Source organism: Tiliqua scincoides, chromosome 2, assembly GCF_035046505.1.
Source record: "Tiliqua scincoides isolate rTilSci1 chromosome 2, rTilSci1.hap2, whole genome shotgun sequence".
NCBI lineage: Eukaryota > Metazoa > Chordata > Lepidosauria > Squamata > Scincidae > Tiliqua > Tiliqua scincoides.
Genome location: NC_089822.1, coordinates 2494983 through 2512663, shown reverse-complemented (window position 1 = coordinate 2512663; position 17681 = coordinate 2494983). Strand labels below are relative to the sequence as shown.

General features: G+C 47.7%; 1 protein-coding gene across 1 annotated transcript in view; it reads right to left on the bottom strand.

Annotated features, from left to right (window-relative positions):
- The window catches only part of DCAF12 (DDB1 and CUL4 associated factor 12), a 31283-nt gene continuing 13602 nt past the window's right edge, over positions 1-17681 (bottom strand). Inside the window, exons 4-9 of the mRNA XM_066616046.1 lie at positions 16995-17055; positions 14525-14718; positions 11876-11941; positions 9657-9819; positions 1222-1400; positions 1-659 (exon numbers count right to left, since the gene is read on the bottom strand). Coding sequence (XP_066472143.1) covers positions 501-659; positions 1222-1400; positions 9657-9819; positions 11876-11941; positions 14525-14718; positions 16995-17055 — 822 coding nt within the window. The 3' untranslated portion in view covers positions 1-500. The remainder of the gene's footprint in view (positions 660-1221; positions 1401-9656; positions 9820-11875; positions 11942-14524; positions 14719-16994; positions 17056-17681) is intronic.

The following is a 17681-nucleotide window of genomic DNA, read 5'->3' as shown; positions in this document are numbered from 1 at the left end:
AATCTTTTTCTTTTAATTACAAGTATCTTTTATTCCAGGTAATGTGACTGACAAAGTACCTGCACATACATACAACACACGCACACACGCACAGCCCCTGGGCTTTCACAGAAAGCTCGGCAGCAGCCGATCTAATGGAGGATTCCTACCTCACAGCGAAGTAAGGAGAGAGAGCCACGTATGATTGGCTGGCCTAAGCCTGGGGCAACGGCTCAGCCATTTTGAGGAAATGCAATAAAAAGGCAGGTTTAAAAACCCCTTATATAAAGATCAAAGGAGATTAACCAAACAAAAAAAAAGTTCAAAAATGTACAAAACTGTTTCTAGAAGCCCAGAAGAAGACGCTGTTCTCCACCAAAACAGAAACGAAAAAGTCAACTCCAAGTCTCAAGGCCAGAAGAGAACAGTCAACACGCAATTCCTGAAAGGAAAAAAATGTGGGAGGGAAAATGGAAAGTAAAAAGAAAATCACACTAGAGATCCTCATTTTGAAAGAGTTATTAGCTCCAGAGACCAGCGTAATTCCCATGGAGTCCAGATGGAAGGGGTCCTCCTGCCACAAAGAGTTTCGTTCCAGACGAGTCATAGCAGTGGGTGTAAACAGCGTTCGGGAAGAAGCTGATGTCTGAAAAGTAATTCCGCCAGGTTTCGTCATGATTCTGCCAAAGGAAAAGTCACATCAGTTGGGCCTGCAAACCAGGTCAGTGAAGACTATTTCTCCAATGGGCCTGCAAGTTTATTATTATTCTTAAAAAATAGTCATATACCACTTTGCAACAAAAAGCAGTTCACAAAGCAGTCGAATCCCCCAGGTATGTCTCTTGCACCATCAATGAAATGAACAAGAGCTGCTGACTGCAACAGCATGGAAAATTCCCACTTGGGCAAAGTCTGGCCACACCAAAACCTACTGGAAAGGAAACATCACATAAGGCTATGCTGGGACCATTACTGAAGATCCAAGGTACGGACTCAAATGAAGTTCAGCTACACAGAGCCAACTGGTCACCCTCCTACCCTCACAGTGAAGACCTAGGCCTTCTCTGCAGAAGAATAGAGCCAGAGCACCAGACAGCCTACTGCTTCTGCCATACACTGCCTGGAACAACAACTGCCTCTTCCAGGATCGGCAGCATTGCCAGGAACAAAGCCTCAGTCCTGAGAAGGACCTTGTGAATAGTATCTGTGGTGAGCCTGCCTTTCCAGAGACAAGCTACTCACCAGCCAACCTTTGCCTGTTGACAACTTCAGAATTTCGCCTCCTCCTAATTTCGCTCCACAGCAACTGTGTGGCGGTTTCTCATCCAAGAACCTCTGGGCTCTGATGTCATAAAACAACAAGGAGCCTTGTCCAGTCCCCACTGTGATGATGTGCTCATAGAAGCTCACAGAACGAATACCTGTCGCAGAAAAGGGAGGGGGAAAGGAAGGTTAGGACAACCAGACAAAAGGCAGAACCCACAATTTCAGAAAGCTATTCGGAGGGTTCCCTAAACCAGGCACTTCTTGGCTAGAACTCAAAGGTCCTAGCAAAAGCTCATGCCATGAAACAGATGGACACTACTGCAGTGGAACCTCTTTACAAGCAGCTCCTTTGCAAACCACAGATTTTGGCTATGCTAACCTTAGTCAGTCATTTATTAATTTATAACCCTCTTAAAACACTAATAGATGTTTTAGTCCCGTCAGCCTGGGAAGGCAGCTCATCTGAGAGAAGGAAAACTCTGATCCCAAACCTCCACTGCCTTGTGGCTACATCCAGTTATGGAAAAGGCTGCAGGAGTCAACCTCGAGACAAAATCCGGAGCCGGAGTCCCTGAGGGAGTTCATGGCTGAACACAGTCACGTTCTGGCAACTCCTGCGACGCCGCTGGAACCAACCGTATTGGCCTCTGCCTTTCCATTGGACCATTCCAGCAACGTGGAGAGGGGGGATTTGCTACATGGGTAACAGCCTATCCTCCATACCTACTTTACCCAGGCTTCGCGCACTGGAGAGGACACTCTGTTCCAGAACCACCATTCAGAGCGTGACACCATAGTCTTCCGAGACTGAAGGATGCCAACAAGAAAACACTAATACAAAAAATACAACTACAAAACCCTAAAGCAACTAATTGAGGGAAGGCCAGGTAGCAAAAGAAAGTTTTCAATGCTTGCTGGAAAACTGGGAAGGGGCAGTTCTTAATCCCGCTGGGAGGGAGCTGCGTAAAAGGGCACCACAACTGAGGTCCTGCTCCTTGTGGCCGTCAGTCTGGTCTCCATGGCACACACAGCAGAGCTCCCTTTGCAGATCTTAGAGAATGGGTTGGTTTAAATGGGAGAAAGTTGTATTACAAACATGCTGCTCCCAAGCTGTAGGGCTTCAAAGGTCAAAATCAATACCTTAAATTGGGCCTGGAAACAAATTCAGCAGATATGCAGAGTCAAATTGCACCCTAAGACCATATGGGCCACCACAATCTGCACTAATGGTAACTTTTGGAGAGTCTTCAAGGGCAGCTCCACATGAAGCATATTGCAGCAGTTGAGTCTTGAAGTCACCGATCACTATGGTTAGATGCCATCAACTTGGATACAGCAGCAACCAGCAAACCAGCCTGAGCTGGGCACAGTCCCCAGCCACCTGGGCATCCCGAAGCAGTTGAGAGTCCAGAATTGCCCAGGCTGTTCACTGCTCCTGCAGAGGGAGTGCAACCCCATTCAGAATGGGCCAATATTCCAAAACCTGCATTGTGGATTTCCGAATCAAAAGGACCTCTGTTTTGTCCAGATTTCATCTCAGCTTGTTAGCCCCCATCTAGACCCTCAGCGCACCAAGGTAGTGCTCCAGGGTCTCAACCCCTGCCCCAGCAGTAGATGATAAAGAAAAGTAGAGCTGAGTATCATAATCATAATGACAACACTTGGTGACCTCTCACAGCTGCTTCATATTGGTGTTAAACACAGGGGTCAGGATGGAACCTGCAATACCTCATATGCCACAGGCAAAAGTGCCAGAGAGGGCCTCCCAGTAACAATTTATCTATTTATTTACTTATTAGATTTGTATTCTGCCTTTCTCCACAAAGGGTACCCAAGGTGGCCAGAAGCACTTCAAAAGCAGTAGCCTCCAGGCCCATCCGAGCCAAATGAACCAGAAGGACGCCTTTGCCTTGGTTGATGGTGTTGAACACTGCAGGTCCAACAGGGATGGAGTTGCCCATTAAGTCACTGGTAAAGATCATCCACCAGGGCAGGGGTCGGCAACCTGCGGCTCTAGAGCCGCACGTGGCTCTTTCGGCTGTCTGCTGCGCCTCCTCCCGGTGAAAGTGGCAAAGGGGGTGACAGGAGGCACCTGTGTTGGGAGGGCAGGCTGCTTCCCTCCACCCCCTGAGCTCACTGCCCTCCTCTCCCTTCACCCCCACCTGCCCCGCATTGGTTTCCCACTCTGCAGGCTTAAGCTCCCTGTTTTTCCCTTCTCCAACTCTCCAGCAGGCTCAGCCAATCAGCATCCAGCAGGCTCCTGGCTTTTTCAGTTGGAATGGCTCAGGGCCCTTCACTGGCAGACAGACCAGCCAATCCTGAGCCTCCCTCCTTCTCAGCCATTGCAAGCCCTTGCAGCCTGCCTTTCCCTGATTAGGTCCCCACTCAGTGCAAGGAGAGGCTTTTCCTCCACAGCTGAGGAGACATCCTGTGTGTCTACTCAGTTGTAAGCCCCATTACAGCGGATGAAGCTTACTCCCAGGAAGGTGTGGAGGGCTGTAGCCTCAGCTTCCTCCTGTGCAGGTCTACTCACAAGTAAGCCCTGCTGTAGTCAGTGGGGCTTCCTCCCAGGAAGGTGTGGAGGGCTGCAGCCTCAGCCCCCTCCTAAGCAGGTCTACTCACAAGTAGTCAGTGAGGCTTCCTCCCAGGAAAGTGTGGAGAGGACTGCAACCTGAGAGCTCCAGCCAACTTGTCTGCTCAGAAGTCCCATTGTAGTCAATGGGGCTTACTCCCAGGATAGTGTGGAGAGGGTTGCAGCCTGAGTTAGTGAGGTCAGGCAGGCAGGGCAGAAGCTGGCCTGTGGCTGCCCCCCTTCTTCTCTTCCCCACCACTGGAGTCTGTGTCCTTTTTTCCTTCCAGCAGGGTGCCTCTGGAAGGTGGGGGGAGTTCTTTAGTATCCATGTAAGATAAGCAGATGTCATAACCGCCATATGTATTGGAATCCTGGAAGATCTGGTGAGGAGGTAGATGTGGTGTCAGCAGTGGCCCCTTTAAGGGTAAGGCCTGGGCATCCAGCAGCGTGTGCTGCACAGCTGCAGCCACTTAAAACGCAATAGGGCCCTCAGGGATATAAGGAGCACCAGAGGCAGGAAGGGGGGTGTGGGTTGGAGAGGAGACTGACTTGCCTTATTGACTTGGATACTCTGACTGATTTGACTGACTTACTTTGGAATCTGACCTTAGACTGTAACTTGGCTTACTGACTTTGGACTCTGCCCTGGATACTCTGACTGACTTTGTGACTAATGGACTGCTGGAGACACTGGAGTCTGAAGTGTGGCTGCTGTGCCCAAGTCCTGCTGAGGACCCAGGATCTGCTATAGTGGCGGGAGGCTGCTGGCAGGAGAGAGGACCTCTGCAGGTTGAACAGGCAAGCTACCCTGGAGGTGGGGTCCAGCAGGAGTGCAGGGCAGAACCAGGGTCATTTGTTGGGGGAAAGAAGGGGAGCTAATTTGCTTAAAGTGGGCATAATTCTCCAGGCAGAGAATGGCCTTGGAATCGGGCAAAACACCATAGAGGACCGGGCGTCTGAAAACACAGGACAAGAATGTATGACAAAACTAACTAAAAGCTACAAGAGGGGGCTACATTATAAAAACGGGACCTATAAGAGCATAAAGGTAAAAACAAAACAAAACTATATATGCAGTATTATCTTCATTGTAGATGTCAAAAGGGTTTTGTGGCTCCTGAGGTTTTTTTTCCTCCGGAAAACGGTCCAAATGGCTCTTTGAGTGTTTAAGGTTGCCGACCCCTGCACCAGGGTCATGACAGCTGTTTCAGACTCAAAGCCTGGCCTGGAGACAGACTGAATAGCGACCAGATAATAATCCATTTCATCCAGAATCGTGTGGAACTGAGATGAAACCACCTGCTCAATCACTTTGCCCAAAAATGGGGGGCCTCTATTTCCCCAGCATGTTGGGATGTAGGGAGGGTTTCTTCAGAAGGGACGTATCACAGCCTGTTTTAATACCGCTGGCAAAACCCATCCGTCAGCATCACGTTAATTCCCCTCCTTGTCCGCTCTTTCAGCCCCCCCCCCCACCTGCCACAGATCTGATAAACCAAGCTGGGCAAGGGTCAAGAAGACAGGTGGATTGCCTCACACTTGAGGATCCTGTCCACAAGCTGTCAAGAATTTCAAATGGGGGAAAGAGGAGACATCAACCAACAGTGAATGTAAAATCTTAAGTCAGAACAAATAGGAGCAATTTTATCTGTGAAAGAACTAGCAAACTGATCACTAGGGGACACAGAGTTGTCCTTTTTCCTGAGGAACCAGATGGAGAAGAACCAGGCAAGAAACAGTCCTGCAAATGCAGAGTTCTCCACAGACGCAAAAACAGGTCATCTTCTCTGCCACAGAACAAGCTCTAGCATGAACCCCAGTCACATTTGACTGGACTTGTTGTGAGCTTCTTATCACCATCGCTCAAGACATCTGCCACCCTGCCTCCCTGCACATCACTTATAGGAAACACAAAGATAGGCCCTTGCCCTGAGGGTCTTAACCCATTAATGTCTAGACACTAATACAAGGGAACAGAGGGAGGGAGAAGGAGGCAAACAAGGGAAGCATCTGCAACAGTTCCAGTTACACAGACTCAGCCGAATCATAGTCTCATAGACTCATAGTCATGTCAAAGACTTGACATGAAAGAAGGAGTTTTTAACAAGGGATTTGAAGGAAGCAAGGGAGGGAACACCCTGCAGGGGTTCCTGGAGGCAACTCTAAGGATAAGGGGGCAGCACAGGAAAAGGGATGGCGTCATTTGAGGGAGGAAGAGCATGGAGAGAGGTTCAAAGCTGCAAGACAAGAAGACTTTGAAGGCAGGACCTTGTGCTAGATCTAGAAGCACAAAAGAAGTCAATGAGAGGGCCAAAAGAAGGGTACAGCGCAGTCAGGGGGCAAGCAAGACAAGTTACCACAGCAGCATGGTGCTGGATGGAGATGAGGAGACTAAGAAGAACCAATGGAAGATCAGTGAAGAGGAGACTGCTGTAGCCAAGGCAACGATGAGCAGGTGTGAACTGGCATTTTTGCCAGGAGAGCAGAATCTTGCTATGCTGCAATAGGAGCAACAACAGCCTGGGTCTGGGAGACAGAGCAGGGAGAGGACTATTTTGGCAAGTCTGGGTTGGCATCTGCATGTAAGGACAGAACACGGACACAGAGGTGGCTTCGATACTGTCCTCACAAGCAGCACTGAAAAATCTGCCTGGCCATGGTCACAGAGAAAAGCAGGTGGCAGCAGCACAGGGATAAGGGGCATTCTGGGGGAGACCCCTGGGCTTGTTCCAACTTGGTCGTTTTGTGAAGGGAAACCAGGAGGCAGAACACAAGACAGCAGCAAAATGCCAATGTTGTATTTCATGGCTTGGGGCAGGGGTGCTCACACTTTTTTGGCTCGAGAGCTACTTTGAAACCCAGCAAGGCCCGGAGATCTACCAGAGTTTTTTTTACAATGTTTGCGCCATCATAACATATAACATTTATGTGCACAATGTATGTTGGTGTACCTTGAGCCCCACTGAGTATAACAGGACTTACTCCTGAGTAGACATGCCTAGGATTAGGCTGTGAGGCTGCAATCCTAGCCACACTTACCTGGGAGTAAGCCCCATTGAGTACAATGGGCCTTACTCCTGGCGTTTCCTCCCAGAGGCACCTGAAGGGGGGGTCAACACTCTGCGATCTACTCATTCTGCCTCGCGATCTACCGGTAGATCGCGATCCACTTATTGAGCACCCCTGGCTTGGGGTAACAAGACTGGCCCTTTCCCTAGTCACAAGGTAAACTGGGGGAATGGAAGAGGGGAGGAAGAGAGAACACCAGAGTACACCTTGGAATTGATGGCATTTCAAATAGGTTCCCTAAGGGGCTAGAATTCTGAATGTTCCCAACAGGAATGTCAAGCCACCAGCACAAATTGCACTTGGTGCTAACAGAAAGCCTTCCCTTATGCACGCCCACCCTCTGAACTATTTTGGGTGCTTCAAGTCAACTTCAAGTCGAGACGCCTTGGTGCCATGATCTGAGAACACGATAAGTGACATTTCAAAGCTCTGATTAAGCCAGTCAATGTTACAAAAAAGGAGGCAGAGAAGATGTGGGGGCTCTCAGCCCCTCGCTTAAGTTGGGGCAGATTTCACTCCCTTATATTCACAGAGTCATTCCCCTGGGCTTCACAGTGATCCCTCCCTGTTCAGCTAAGAGGCTCCTGCTGATCTTGCTGAAAAGATGCTCTCAGCACAGTCCTGAAAGGGTGTGGGGTTATACAGCACCTGCTTCCTCCACCTCTTCCCACAGGTCAGCTTCCCTGAGCTGATCTTTCTCTATGGCTGTAGAGGCAGAGCCCTCAGCTTTGCATCCTGTTGCCACAGCTTCACCATTAACACTGACTGAGGTTAGAACCTGCCTTACAGGCATTGTGGCTTCACCTCCTTCCCACTGAATGCCCGTTCACCAGTGTTCTTCTTGTCCCAGCTTTGTTCCTCCAGTAGGAAATACTCCAGAGAAAGGAACTTGGCCTTCCTCCTCCTGCCTGCTACACTGTAACACGCGACACTATTCTTCTTCCAAGACTGGAGGCAGAACAAGGTGTCTAGGAGTATGGTCAGGTCCCCAAGAGTGGAAGCCTTTAAGGGCTAGTTAAGCAAGCATTAGATCAATGGTTCTCAAACTCCCAGGGACCTTGAGAACTGCTGTAAGTCCTTGCGGGGGAAGGCAGCGACGCAATCCCCAGGAACATGTTGCTAAGGGGGGCGCAGGGACTGGCATGTACTTACCAGTCCCTGCAGCAGCCTCCTGGGGGTGCAGGGAGCCCTGCACAACCCTCCGTAGGGCTTCCTGAGCTTTAGAAAATGGAAGTGGGGCATGATCGCGCCCTCCTTAGCAACACAATCCTGCCTTCCCCCCACCACTTAAGGGGGCAGAGTCCAGGGCCCTCAGGCTGAAGCGTTGCAATGCCCCAGTTTGAGAACCACTGCATTAGATGGATGTGGTTGACTAAATAAAGAGATGAACCAGAGAAGACAAGACATTCCAAAATGGGCAGGCTGCAGTCAGTGCCGATATTTGACCTCTCGCCTCTTGGGATGCGGATGGATGGCTCAGTGGCGTAACTAGGGGGGTGCGGGCTGCACCAGGTGATGCGCAAGGGGGGTGATGCACATTGTGGGGATGACACGCTAAAATTGCAGTTTTAGGAGCAACCCCATCATGCCATATACCATTGGAGGCGGAATTTCCAGCGGAATGCAATGCAAAAAACCAGAGTGAAATAGCTCCTTTCCTTCAAAAGTTATGGCCAGAAAACCGGAAAGAAAAAATGCATGGAGCCCTATGGAAAGTGAAACCGAGCCGTATCACGTGTTTACTCACGAGTAGGTGTACTTGCCTTAGTGTGTCGGAAAGGGCAGTCTGAGAGGAATCCAACAACACCAGAACGGTCCCTATCCAACGAATGCAGCCCCCCAAAAAACACCCAAGAAAGAGGTCCCTCCCTCCCAGCTGTGAACCTATTGAGCCCTATGGAAAGTGAAACAGCCTCACGGTCGCGTAACTCGCATTTACTCGCGAGTAGGTAGATATGCCTTGGCTGGTGGTCAGGCCAGGCAAAGGGGAATGTGAGGTCACCAGAATGGTCCCGATCCGATGGAACTGGAGTGTAACAAATGCTCCAGTAGGCAGCTTTCCCCCCCCCTACTAAAAAGAACAAAAAAAGAGGCTTGAACTGGTAAGGGGAATGGTTTCCATTTTGCACTTGTAAAGCCAGGAAGGTCTTTATCTTGATATGCCTGAAATAAAAGAACTTTAAACTGGGCACTGGGGAGGGCTAGAAATCTCACTGATTCTTTTGGGGGGGTGTTATTGCAGGCAGACTTCAGAGAAAATTCACTTGGTGGAACAGGACTGACTCCCTCTTACTTAATTATTTCTTTTATTTCAATTTAATTATTTATAATTATTTATTTTAATTCGCTTGATGATGTCACTTCTGGCCATGGCATCACTTCCAATGGGTCCTGGACAGATTGTCATTCTAAAAAGTGGATCCTGGTGCTAAAAGATTGAAATATCTGTGATCTATCAAAAGGCACAACCAAAAAACCAGTGGGGGGCAGGACGATGGTACATCACCATGCCCACCACCTGGGGTGTTGCCCCGCCCACTGCATGAGGTGACACGCGGGCCTCCCGCACCAGGTGATGCGAATCCTAGTGACGCCACTGGGATGGCTTACAACAGCAGAGAGACCCAACGTACTACCACAGCACCGCTGTGAATAACCACTGCAGAGTTCAGAAGTGCTTCAAATGCATTTTCAAACAGTTCAGGAACCCCCCGCTCCATGGAGATGCATTCTCAGCAATGAAAGAAAGTGCATTCTGAAGAGTTCTTACCGCTGCCTCGTTCCCGGGAACAGACAGATTTAACGTTGTGGGAAGGCTGTCTTGGATCCAAGAAAGAGACATGTGCCTGAGATCCAACTGCATACACGGACCACTCCTGACCATAGGCCAGACACACGTTCTCCCGGCAGTATGGTAGTTTTGTTGACAGTAACTGGAACAAATGGAGAGAAGAAACCCGTCCTTATGAGGATCAATGAAGAGGAGCGTAAACATGAAAAGCTTCATTCAAAAAAATCCCATTGAAGAGTCAGTATGGTTAAGTGAAACCTGGATACTTTTGCAGGAAAGGCACCCTGAGGGCCTACTAAATTATGAAACCAATGAAGGTTTCATAATGGCCACATGGCAGAGAGTGGGCATTGCTTGGAATAATATTCATGCAGACAGTCCACAAAAGACACATACAAGCAGGATATAATTAAAGAGGTAACATTTCAAGGTTCAAATCAACTAACATTTAAATAGAAATGTGAGAGTAAGAGCGAGAGAGAGAGAACAGAGGAAGAAGAACTTGAAAGAAACTTTGTAGCCTGCATTGCAGATGTATTTGCAAAGGCCAGCAAGACACGGTTGCTGCCGCTCTCAGCATGGCTTGCAAACCCAACCATGTACCCTGGGTAGAGCACTAGCTTCACATCTGCTATTGCTGGGAATGGCCAACTAGGAGGCAGGGTGAAGTGGCCCCCGAGGCAGTGGGATAATTGGGGAGGTCAAATGTGGCGGATAAGTACATTGTGCTGCTCCAACAACCCACACTGCTTACAAGGAGAAACTGCAGCACCATCACCTTTCCATTTGTTTTCAGGTAAACGAGCAGGATAACATACAAGTGTCTGCCTCTAGGCCAGTGATTTCCAACCTTTTTCATCTCATGGCACACTGACAAGACACCAAAATTGTCAAGGCACATCATCAGGTTTTTTTGACAATTATCAAGGCACACCACACTGACAGTAATGGCTCTCATCCCCCAGTAGCCCTACTAACAAATGATCTTCTCCCAAACTCCTGCAGCACACCTGCAGACCGTCCATGGCACACCAGTGTGCCATGGCACAGTGGTTGAAAATGGCTTCTCTAGGCCAACAAGAACCCCAGCCTGGTGCCACCATTTTCTCTTCCTGCTTCTCCTTTTCTACCTAGAGCAGGGGTGCTCAATAGGTGGATCGCGATCTACCGGTAGATCGCAAGGCAAAATGAGTAGATCGCGGAGTGCCGACCCCCCCCTTCAGGTGCCTCTGGGAGGAAACGCCAGGAGTAAGGCCCATTGTACTCAATGGGGCTTACTCCCAGGTAAGTGTGGCTAGGATTGCAGCCTCACAGCCTAATCCTAGGCATGTCTACTCAGGAGAAATCCTGTTATACTCAGTGGGGCTCAAGGTACACCAACATACATTGTACACATAAATGTTATATGTTATGATGGCGCGAACATTATAAAAAAAACTCTGGTAGATCTCCGGGCCTTGCTGGGTTTCAAAGTAGCTCTCGAGCCAAAAAAGTGCGAGCACCCCTGACCTAGAGCTTGGGGAGGTGGTGGGGGCTGCAGTTTCTGCTGGCTTGAAAGGTGGCCCAAGAAGTGAAGGGGAAATTAGAGAGTCCCACCTCAACAGCACAGGGCATCCTGGCCAAGCTACACTCAGAAGGGTTGCCACCAGAGGCAGGTGGAGTGGCAGGTTCAAAAATTCTATACAGAAAAAGTGGCATGTTGCAGTTTGGCCACCCCTACTCTATAACTATGGAGCTGCAGGAGCACCATGAAAGAATTAGGCTGCAATCCTAACCTCACTTTCCTGGCAGTAAGTCCACAATAGGACTTACTTCTGAGTAGACCTGGTTAGGATTGTGCCCTTACTCTGACACTAAGGATGCCGTGCCCACAGTAAGTTTGGGAACTACAGGACTAGATAACCAGCACTGAATCTGCCAGCGGTCCTGTATGTGACACAAACTATGAGGAGGAGATCCAGGAGCCACTGAAGTTCAAACGATTCCAGGCAAATAAGCAGCAGAGGTTAGATATGGACTAAAACAACCCCTTTCAAAGCCTTTGAAAGGATCACCATCCTCACCCCCATCCCCACCACTTTCCCTGCTGGAAGGGTTGACAAGCCTCCTGCAAACCCCCCCCCCCACCTGAACAAATGGGAGCTTTAATTTCAACAGGAAGATTAAGCCCCTGCTATCTAGTAAACAGAGAAAGTTACCTTGGACAGCGTGTATTCTGCTTTCCACAGATGGAAGTACCCATCCAGGGACACTGCTCCCAGCTCCTAGAGGAAAGGAGAGTTTTGTCATTCATTTGACAAACACGCACACAAATCCTGAAGCAGAGCAGGATTGGGGATGAATACAGAATTGTATTCTATCATAGCGTACTGGTATGGAGACTGATCTACAACATGACTCTGTAACTTAAAACCTCCTCAGCTATGGACAAACTTGGGGGGGGGGGGGAGCTTAGGCAGGTCACTATCCTCTAAGTTTTGGCCTTCCTCATTTGCAACACATGGTCAATAATACTGACCCACTTTTCAGTGTTGTTTCTAAAGATTGCTGAAAAAAGCTATAAAATGTAAAGACTTCTGATGGGCTTCTGCAAGCCAACGCAACAGAAAGCAAAGAGTACAACCCCATATCCCATGGTGGGCAATGAAGACAATTGTGTTTGTCTTAAGAATCTGGAGTGCTCTGGCTGTTATTTTATCACACACCCATCCATCCTCCTCCTCCTCTCAGCCTTCAAGGTCATCCAAACATGATCAATGCTGGATTCTACCAGGACTGTTAGCTACTCCTGTCAGCTAACACATGATAATCACATCAGATAATCTCAGTGCCTTGTCACATGCAACTTATTATAAGATTTCTTTATCCTGCTTTCCCCTCTGAGAAAGGAGGTACCTACAGCAGCCTACAATAAAGTTACCATAAAAGTCAACCAACACACAAGAGAGAACCTGAAGGGCTATCGCAAGAAGAGGGCAAACATTTGTTCTCTGCTGTTCAAGAAAGGAGAACTAGATCTAACAGCCTTACGTTGCAAAACAGAATATTCTGGTTGGCTATGAGGAAGGAATTGTTAATACTAAGCGTGATTTGACACCAGAATCAATTACTAAGGGAAGTGGTGGGCTTTCCCTCACTGGAGATCTTCAAACAGAGGTTCAACAGGAATCTTTTGGGGATGCTCTAGTGAGGATTTGCTTTAAGCAGGGGGTTGGACTAGATGGCTTTGAAGACTCCTTCCAACTTAGATTCTAACATTACAACAATTGAAGCCCCATGAAACCAGATCTAGAGGCTACGTTATTCCATAATGGAATAATGCAGTGGTTTTCAAACTCTCTCAAACTCAAAAAAGATTCATGTTCATTCCTGCCAACTGGACCTCTGAGTGGCAGGACATGCAGGAGGGTTTCCTCAGATGATCTTGTACAGTAAGTTATCATTTACAGAGGGAGGCAGTCCTCCAGACATTTTGGCCCCAAACCATTTTTAAACACCAGCCACCTCCAATAATTTCTATTTCTGCATTAGTCTTAGCAGATCAATGGGTCACAAAGCAAATCGTGCAAGTGCCTCCCTCAGTTTCAACGTAACTCTAAATTCCACGTTGAAAAATCCTCAGTCATGACACAGATTTTCCCGAGAACTGACAGATGGCACCTGTAAAAATGTGGGTTTGGCCAAACTAGGTCGCAAGAAAGATGTGAAGATTTTGTGAGTAAAAAACAAAGGGAAAGTAGGGCTCCGAGATACACAAGAAACATATGCGGATTCCTGGAAGATCCAAATACACCAATTAATTTTTGAGCTTTCGGCAATACTTTTCAGATACATTTAATGCTCTCTCTAGAATCAGAGCAAGAAGAAAACAAATGCACTGAAAACAAGGGTGAGGAATTTTCAGTGTGCTTTATTAATTGGGCAAGGAAATGGTGCAATTCTTTACAAGCAACAAATCTGGGCCTAATTCAAGATGCTGCTTTTAACCTTCAAAGTTCTAAATGGCTGAGGATAGGAGTACTTTAAGGACCATCTATCTGTTCCCACACAAAACTTGTTCAGTTACTAAGATCTGCCTTTCAGGCCCTTCTGCAAGTCCCCGCACTTTCAGCAACCAGGGGGTGACCCCTGATGGGGTGCCACAGCGGAAGAGATCCTGTCTTTGGAGTGCTGAGCCCAGGAAGACTTGCCTGAAGACCCTGTCTCACACCAGGTAGCATATTCCAGTTTCTATGTACCATTTTTATGAATTTATTTTATTTGACTGCAAGTTTTCTGCTGGCCTTGTTTTATGCAGCTTTTAAACAAATCACAATGAATCCTTGATTTAGCCGACTAACAGAGGTAGGGGTATCAATGAAATCCAAATATACCCACCCCACCATTAAATGCCACTGAACTGAAGTCAAACTGAGGTTTTTCTGCATTGCATTTTGCTGCCTTTATATTCTGTTTAATATTAGCTGTTCTGGGAAGCAGTTGTCTGAAAAATGGAATACAAATCCTCCATATAAATTCTCAGTTCTCTCTTATGCCACGCACAAGATCCTGCTCCCTGTCCTGCAATTGCCACAAACTGCTACCTCTCTGCTTCTCCATTCACACAACTGGGGTATGAAAGGGCTAAATAAACTATGCTAAGAGGCCTTGATCTGATTTCAACCAGAAAAGGGCACAGGAAACAGAAAAGATAAAACCCATAATCAACAAAAAGCCGCCGAAGCCATAAAGAAAGGGTTTCAGCTGCCAAGCAGATGCTTCCGCTTTATGCCCACCTGAGTTTGTTTCCAGTATCAGCATGTGGAAGGCTAGTTTTATACTTGGCAGTCCCCATGAATCAAACTGACCTTATTCTTGTTGTTGAAGGCAAGAGCCCGAACCTTGCAGTTATCTGGATTGGTGTTCTCCTTGGGGATGTCCTTCAGAGCCCTGTGGGTTATGTGAGCATAGACAGGGACTCGAGACAAGTTGCGCCTTGCATCACTCTTTGCGAGGACTTCCTCGGTAACTTCCCAGAGTCCCATTGAACCATCGCGTGAACCTGGACAAACAGTATAGTCCAACATGCATTATACAGATACACTAGTCCCTTGGCAAACTGTCAAGCGTGAGTGAGGAGGGCAGGCCCCCAAGGAGGGTTGAGTGTTACAGGTTCAGTACTTCACACATGTCTTTGCCTCCTCCTCACTGGCCAAGTCAGGAATGCTGACTATCATGGTGCAGCACTTGAGACCCGCAAGAAGAAAGGCACATTCAAAGCAAACAAGGAGAATGGAACCGCTCCTGTTGTTCACTAATGAAGAAGGTCTGCCAGGCCAATGCAGTACACAAGCGATGGATTCATCAAAGTTCAGTTTTTCTTCTAAGAATTGCAGTCATGTGCAACCCTCCAAGTCTTCTGTGATTCAGTTTATTTAATGCAAATTAACTCCCCTACAAGACTCCCTCCTCAGAGGAGTCTAACACAGACACACAGTAGCTTCTACAGACAAATATGAACAAAGAGATGCCCAGTCGCAACATCCAGGCATCCAGAACTCCAGCGAGTTCTCACTACAGCTGCTTGCATCACTAGGGTCTGGAAACTCTGCTGAATGCTCCTATTGCCAGTCAATACACCCTGCGGCCTGCTGCTAATTTAGTTTGATCCCATTATTCTGACTCCCATGGAAGAGTTGATAACCATTATAAACACTGCAGGAAAAGGAATATCATGAGCAGGGGAGAGGCTAACCAAGTCCAAACCCCATTCTCACTTTCAGGTGAAGATGGGGCAGTGAAGAACTTGAGCCAGCCAGCCACCTCTGTAAGAGCAAGGCTGTGTTTAAAAAAACTGCATTTTTACACATTATCCATATGACATGGAATCTTGTGGAAAATTTGACAATGTCAGGTTTTTGTTTTAAATCTCAAGAACCACTAGATTGTGCACAAGGTGGGTTCTACAGGAGACTAAATAGGATTTCCAGTGAGCCAAGCATGATTCAATCAGTGCTCTCTCCAGTTTCCTGTCCACTTTGCCACAGTTACAGCTGGTTCTCAACTGACCCTAGGGTGGCCATTTCCACAACTTCATGTCTGTCTTTCCTTCTGTTTGCTGCTAAGTTCAACCCCCCACTCCAAGGAAGAAGGCAGAAGAAAAAATTAAAAAAATAAAAGGAAAAAAATACTGATGTCGTGCAAGAGCCTGACAGAGGTCCGTCCTCGTTCCTAGAAGGTAGAACCAGAACTGGGGAATACCATGGGACGACCCCAATGTGGGAGGAGTATTCGTTCATAGAGGTTCCGATCCTACTTTCCAGGAGGAGGGGCATCCCAGCAGTAGGAATGCCAGCCTTCCTTACCAGAGAATGAAACCTTTATGGGGCTGCTCACAGTTTGTTTTTGTATTGCCAATGTTCAGAATGCAGCTTATTCAAAGTCCATTTTATATTTACTGTCCTGACTGTGCCTCTGCTAACTACATTTATCAGGTGTGAGCACCAGCTCAAAGTATTTCAGATCTGGGTTAGGCTAATGGTGCAGAGTCAGCTGGAAGGAAACCCTTACAGCAAGTTTCATGAGCTTGCCTTGCCAGATCCTGAGTGAGAAACAGGATTCTTGCTTCTTTGCATCCAAAGCCTCCTAAAGCTATGGGGAGGAACATCAGATGTCACTGTTGCTGTTCACCTTAGAAACCCAGAGTGATTCATGCCCTGAGCAAAACTGAAGTTCTCTTGCATGGTGAAATGAATGGGACTTCTGAAAGTGGTGCTCTTCCATAGCTCCCACTCATTTTCTGGGAGCTTGTATTAGTGACATCCCCAAAGGACAGCAAGCTCTTCCAGATGCTCAAAACTAGTTTGAATTCTTCTTCAGGGTATGGTTTTTTTGAGAGAAATTTCACTAGCTATGCCCCTTTCTGCGATGCAACTACTACTGGGAACAGGAAAGTACAGCACAGTAACCATATGCAAATCCAGCAGACTGTTAGTGCAAATGTTGCTTTAAGTCCAGTAAAAGCTGTATCTTTATTAGCAACGTTTCACTGATTCCGCATCAACTCACTTTGCAAAGAACTCTGTGACTGTAATTTGCTGAGGTCACTGAGAGGTTACAGATTTCTATACTCCCCACATAGGACTGTACTTCTCAGGGTTCCTTCTGGGGCAGGTGGGGAGAACAGAAGGGAACAGCCATGATAACCATGCAGTACAGTTCTGTCCAAACACGGCCACTCATGATAGCCCGCTGGAGCTGTATGAGAAGTTATACAAGAAGCTAAAGTCTGTCTGGCATCATAACAAAAGTAAAGACATTAAAAGTTTAAATTTTTACCAGAAACAGCCATGGTATCACTGATCCAGGCAATAGAAAATATCCAGTCTTTGTGGCCATCCTGAAGAAAGAAAGTAAGAATGAGGATGGGGTTTCCATCAAGCCAGCGGTCCCATGCAATTGCACAAGCACCAAATGAAGCTGCTTCGGCTCTTTTCCTCAGACTAGCAGGATGGGTCATTTACCCTAAATAAGCACACAGAGAAGCCTGACAAGGGCATCAGTTCTTGTGCTCTTACATTAGAAAAATCCAGACAAGAGTCAGCCCCACCTGTTACTTTTAAACTGCTCAATCAAATTGAAAAGTTGATTAATGGCTGAAGCCTTCGCATGCAGGCCGCTGCCAGAACTTGCGTTCTGACAGTCTAACACACTTTACGGCCATCACAAAAGGCCTGCAGGCAGTGCGTGGCAGCCACCAGTGGCAAAGGCAGAGCAGCCCCATGCACAAAAGCGGCACACAGTGCACCCTCTGTACCTGGCAGGCCGGCAGGAGAGGAGGAGGAGGTGGGGGGACATGACAGAGATGGGAGGGAGTGGCACACAGCATGGGCAGCTTGTACCAGATGCTATCCCCTCCAACACCAGCTAGCACACACCCCTTTCTCTCCTCATGGCACAGGCCTGACTAGATCTAGTGACAGACGAAGGGCTTATGGGGAGGCGAGGAAAAATATTTTCCCATAC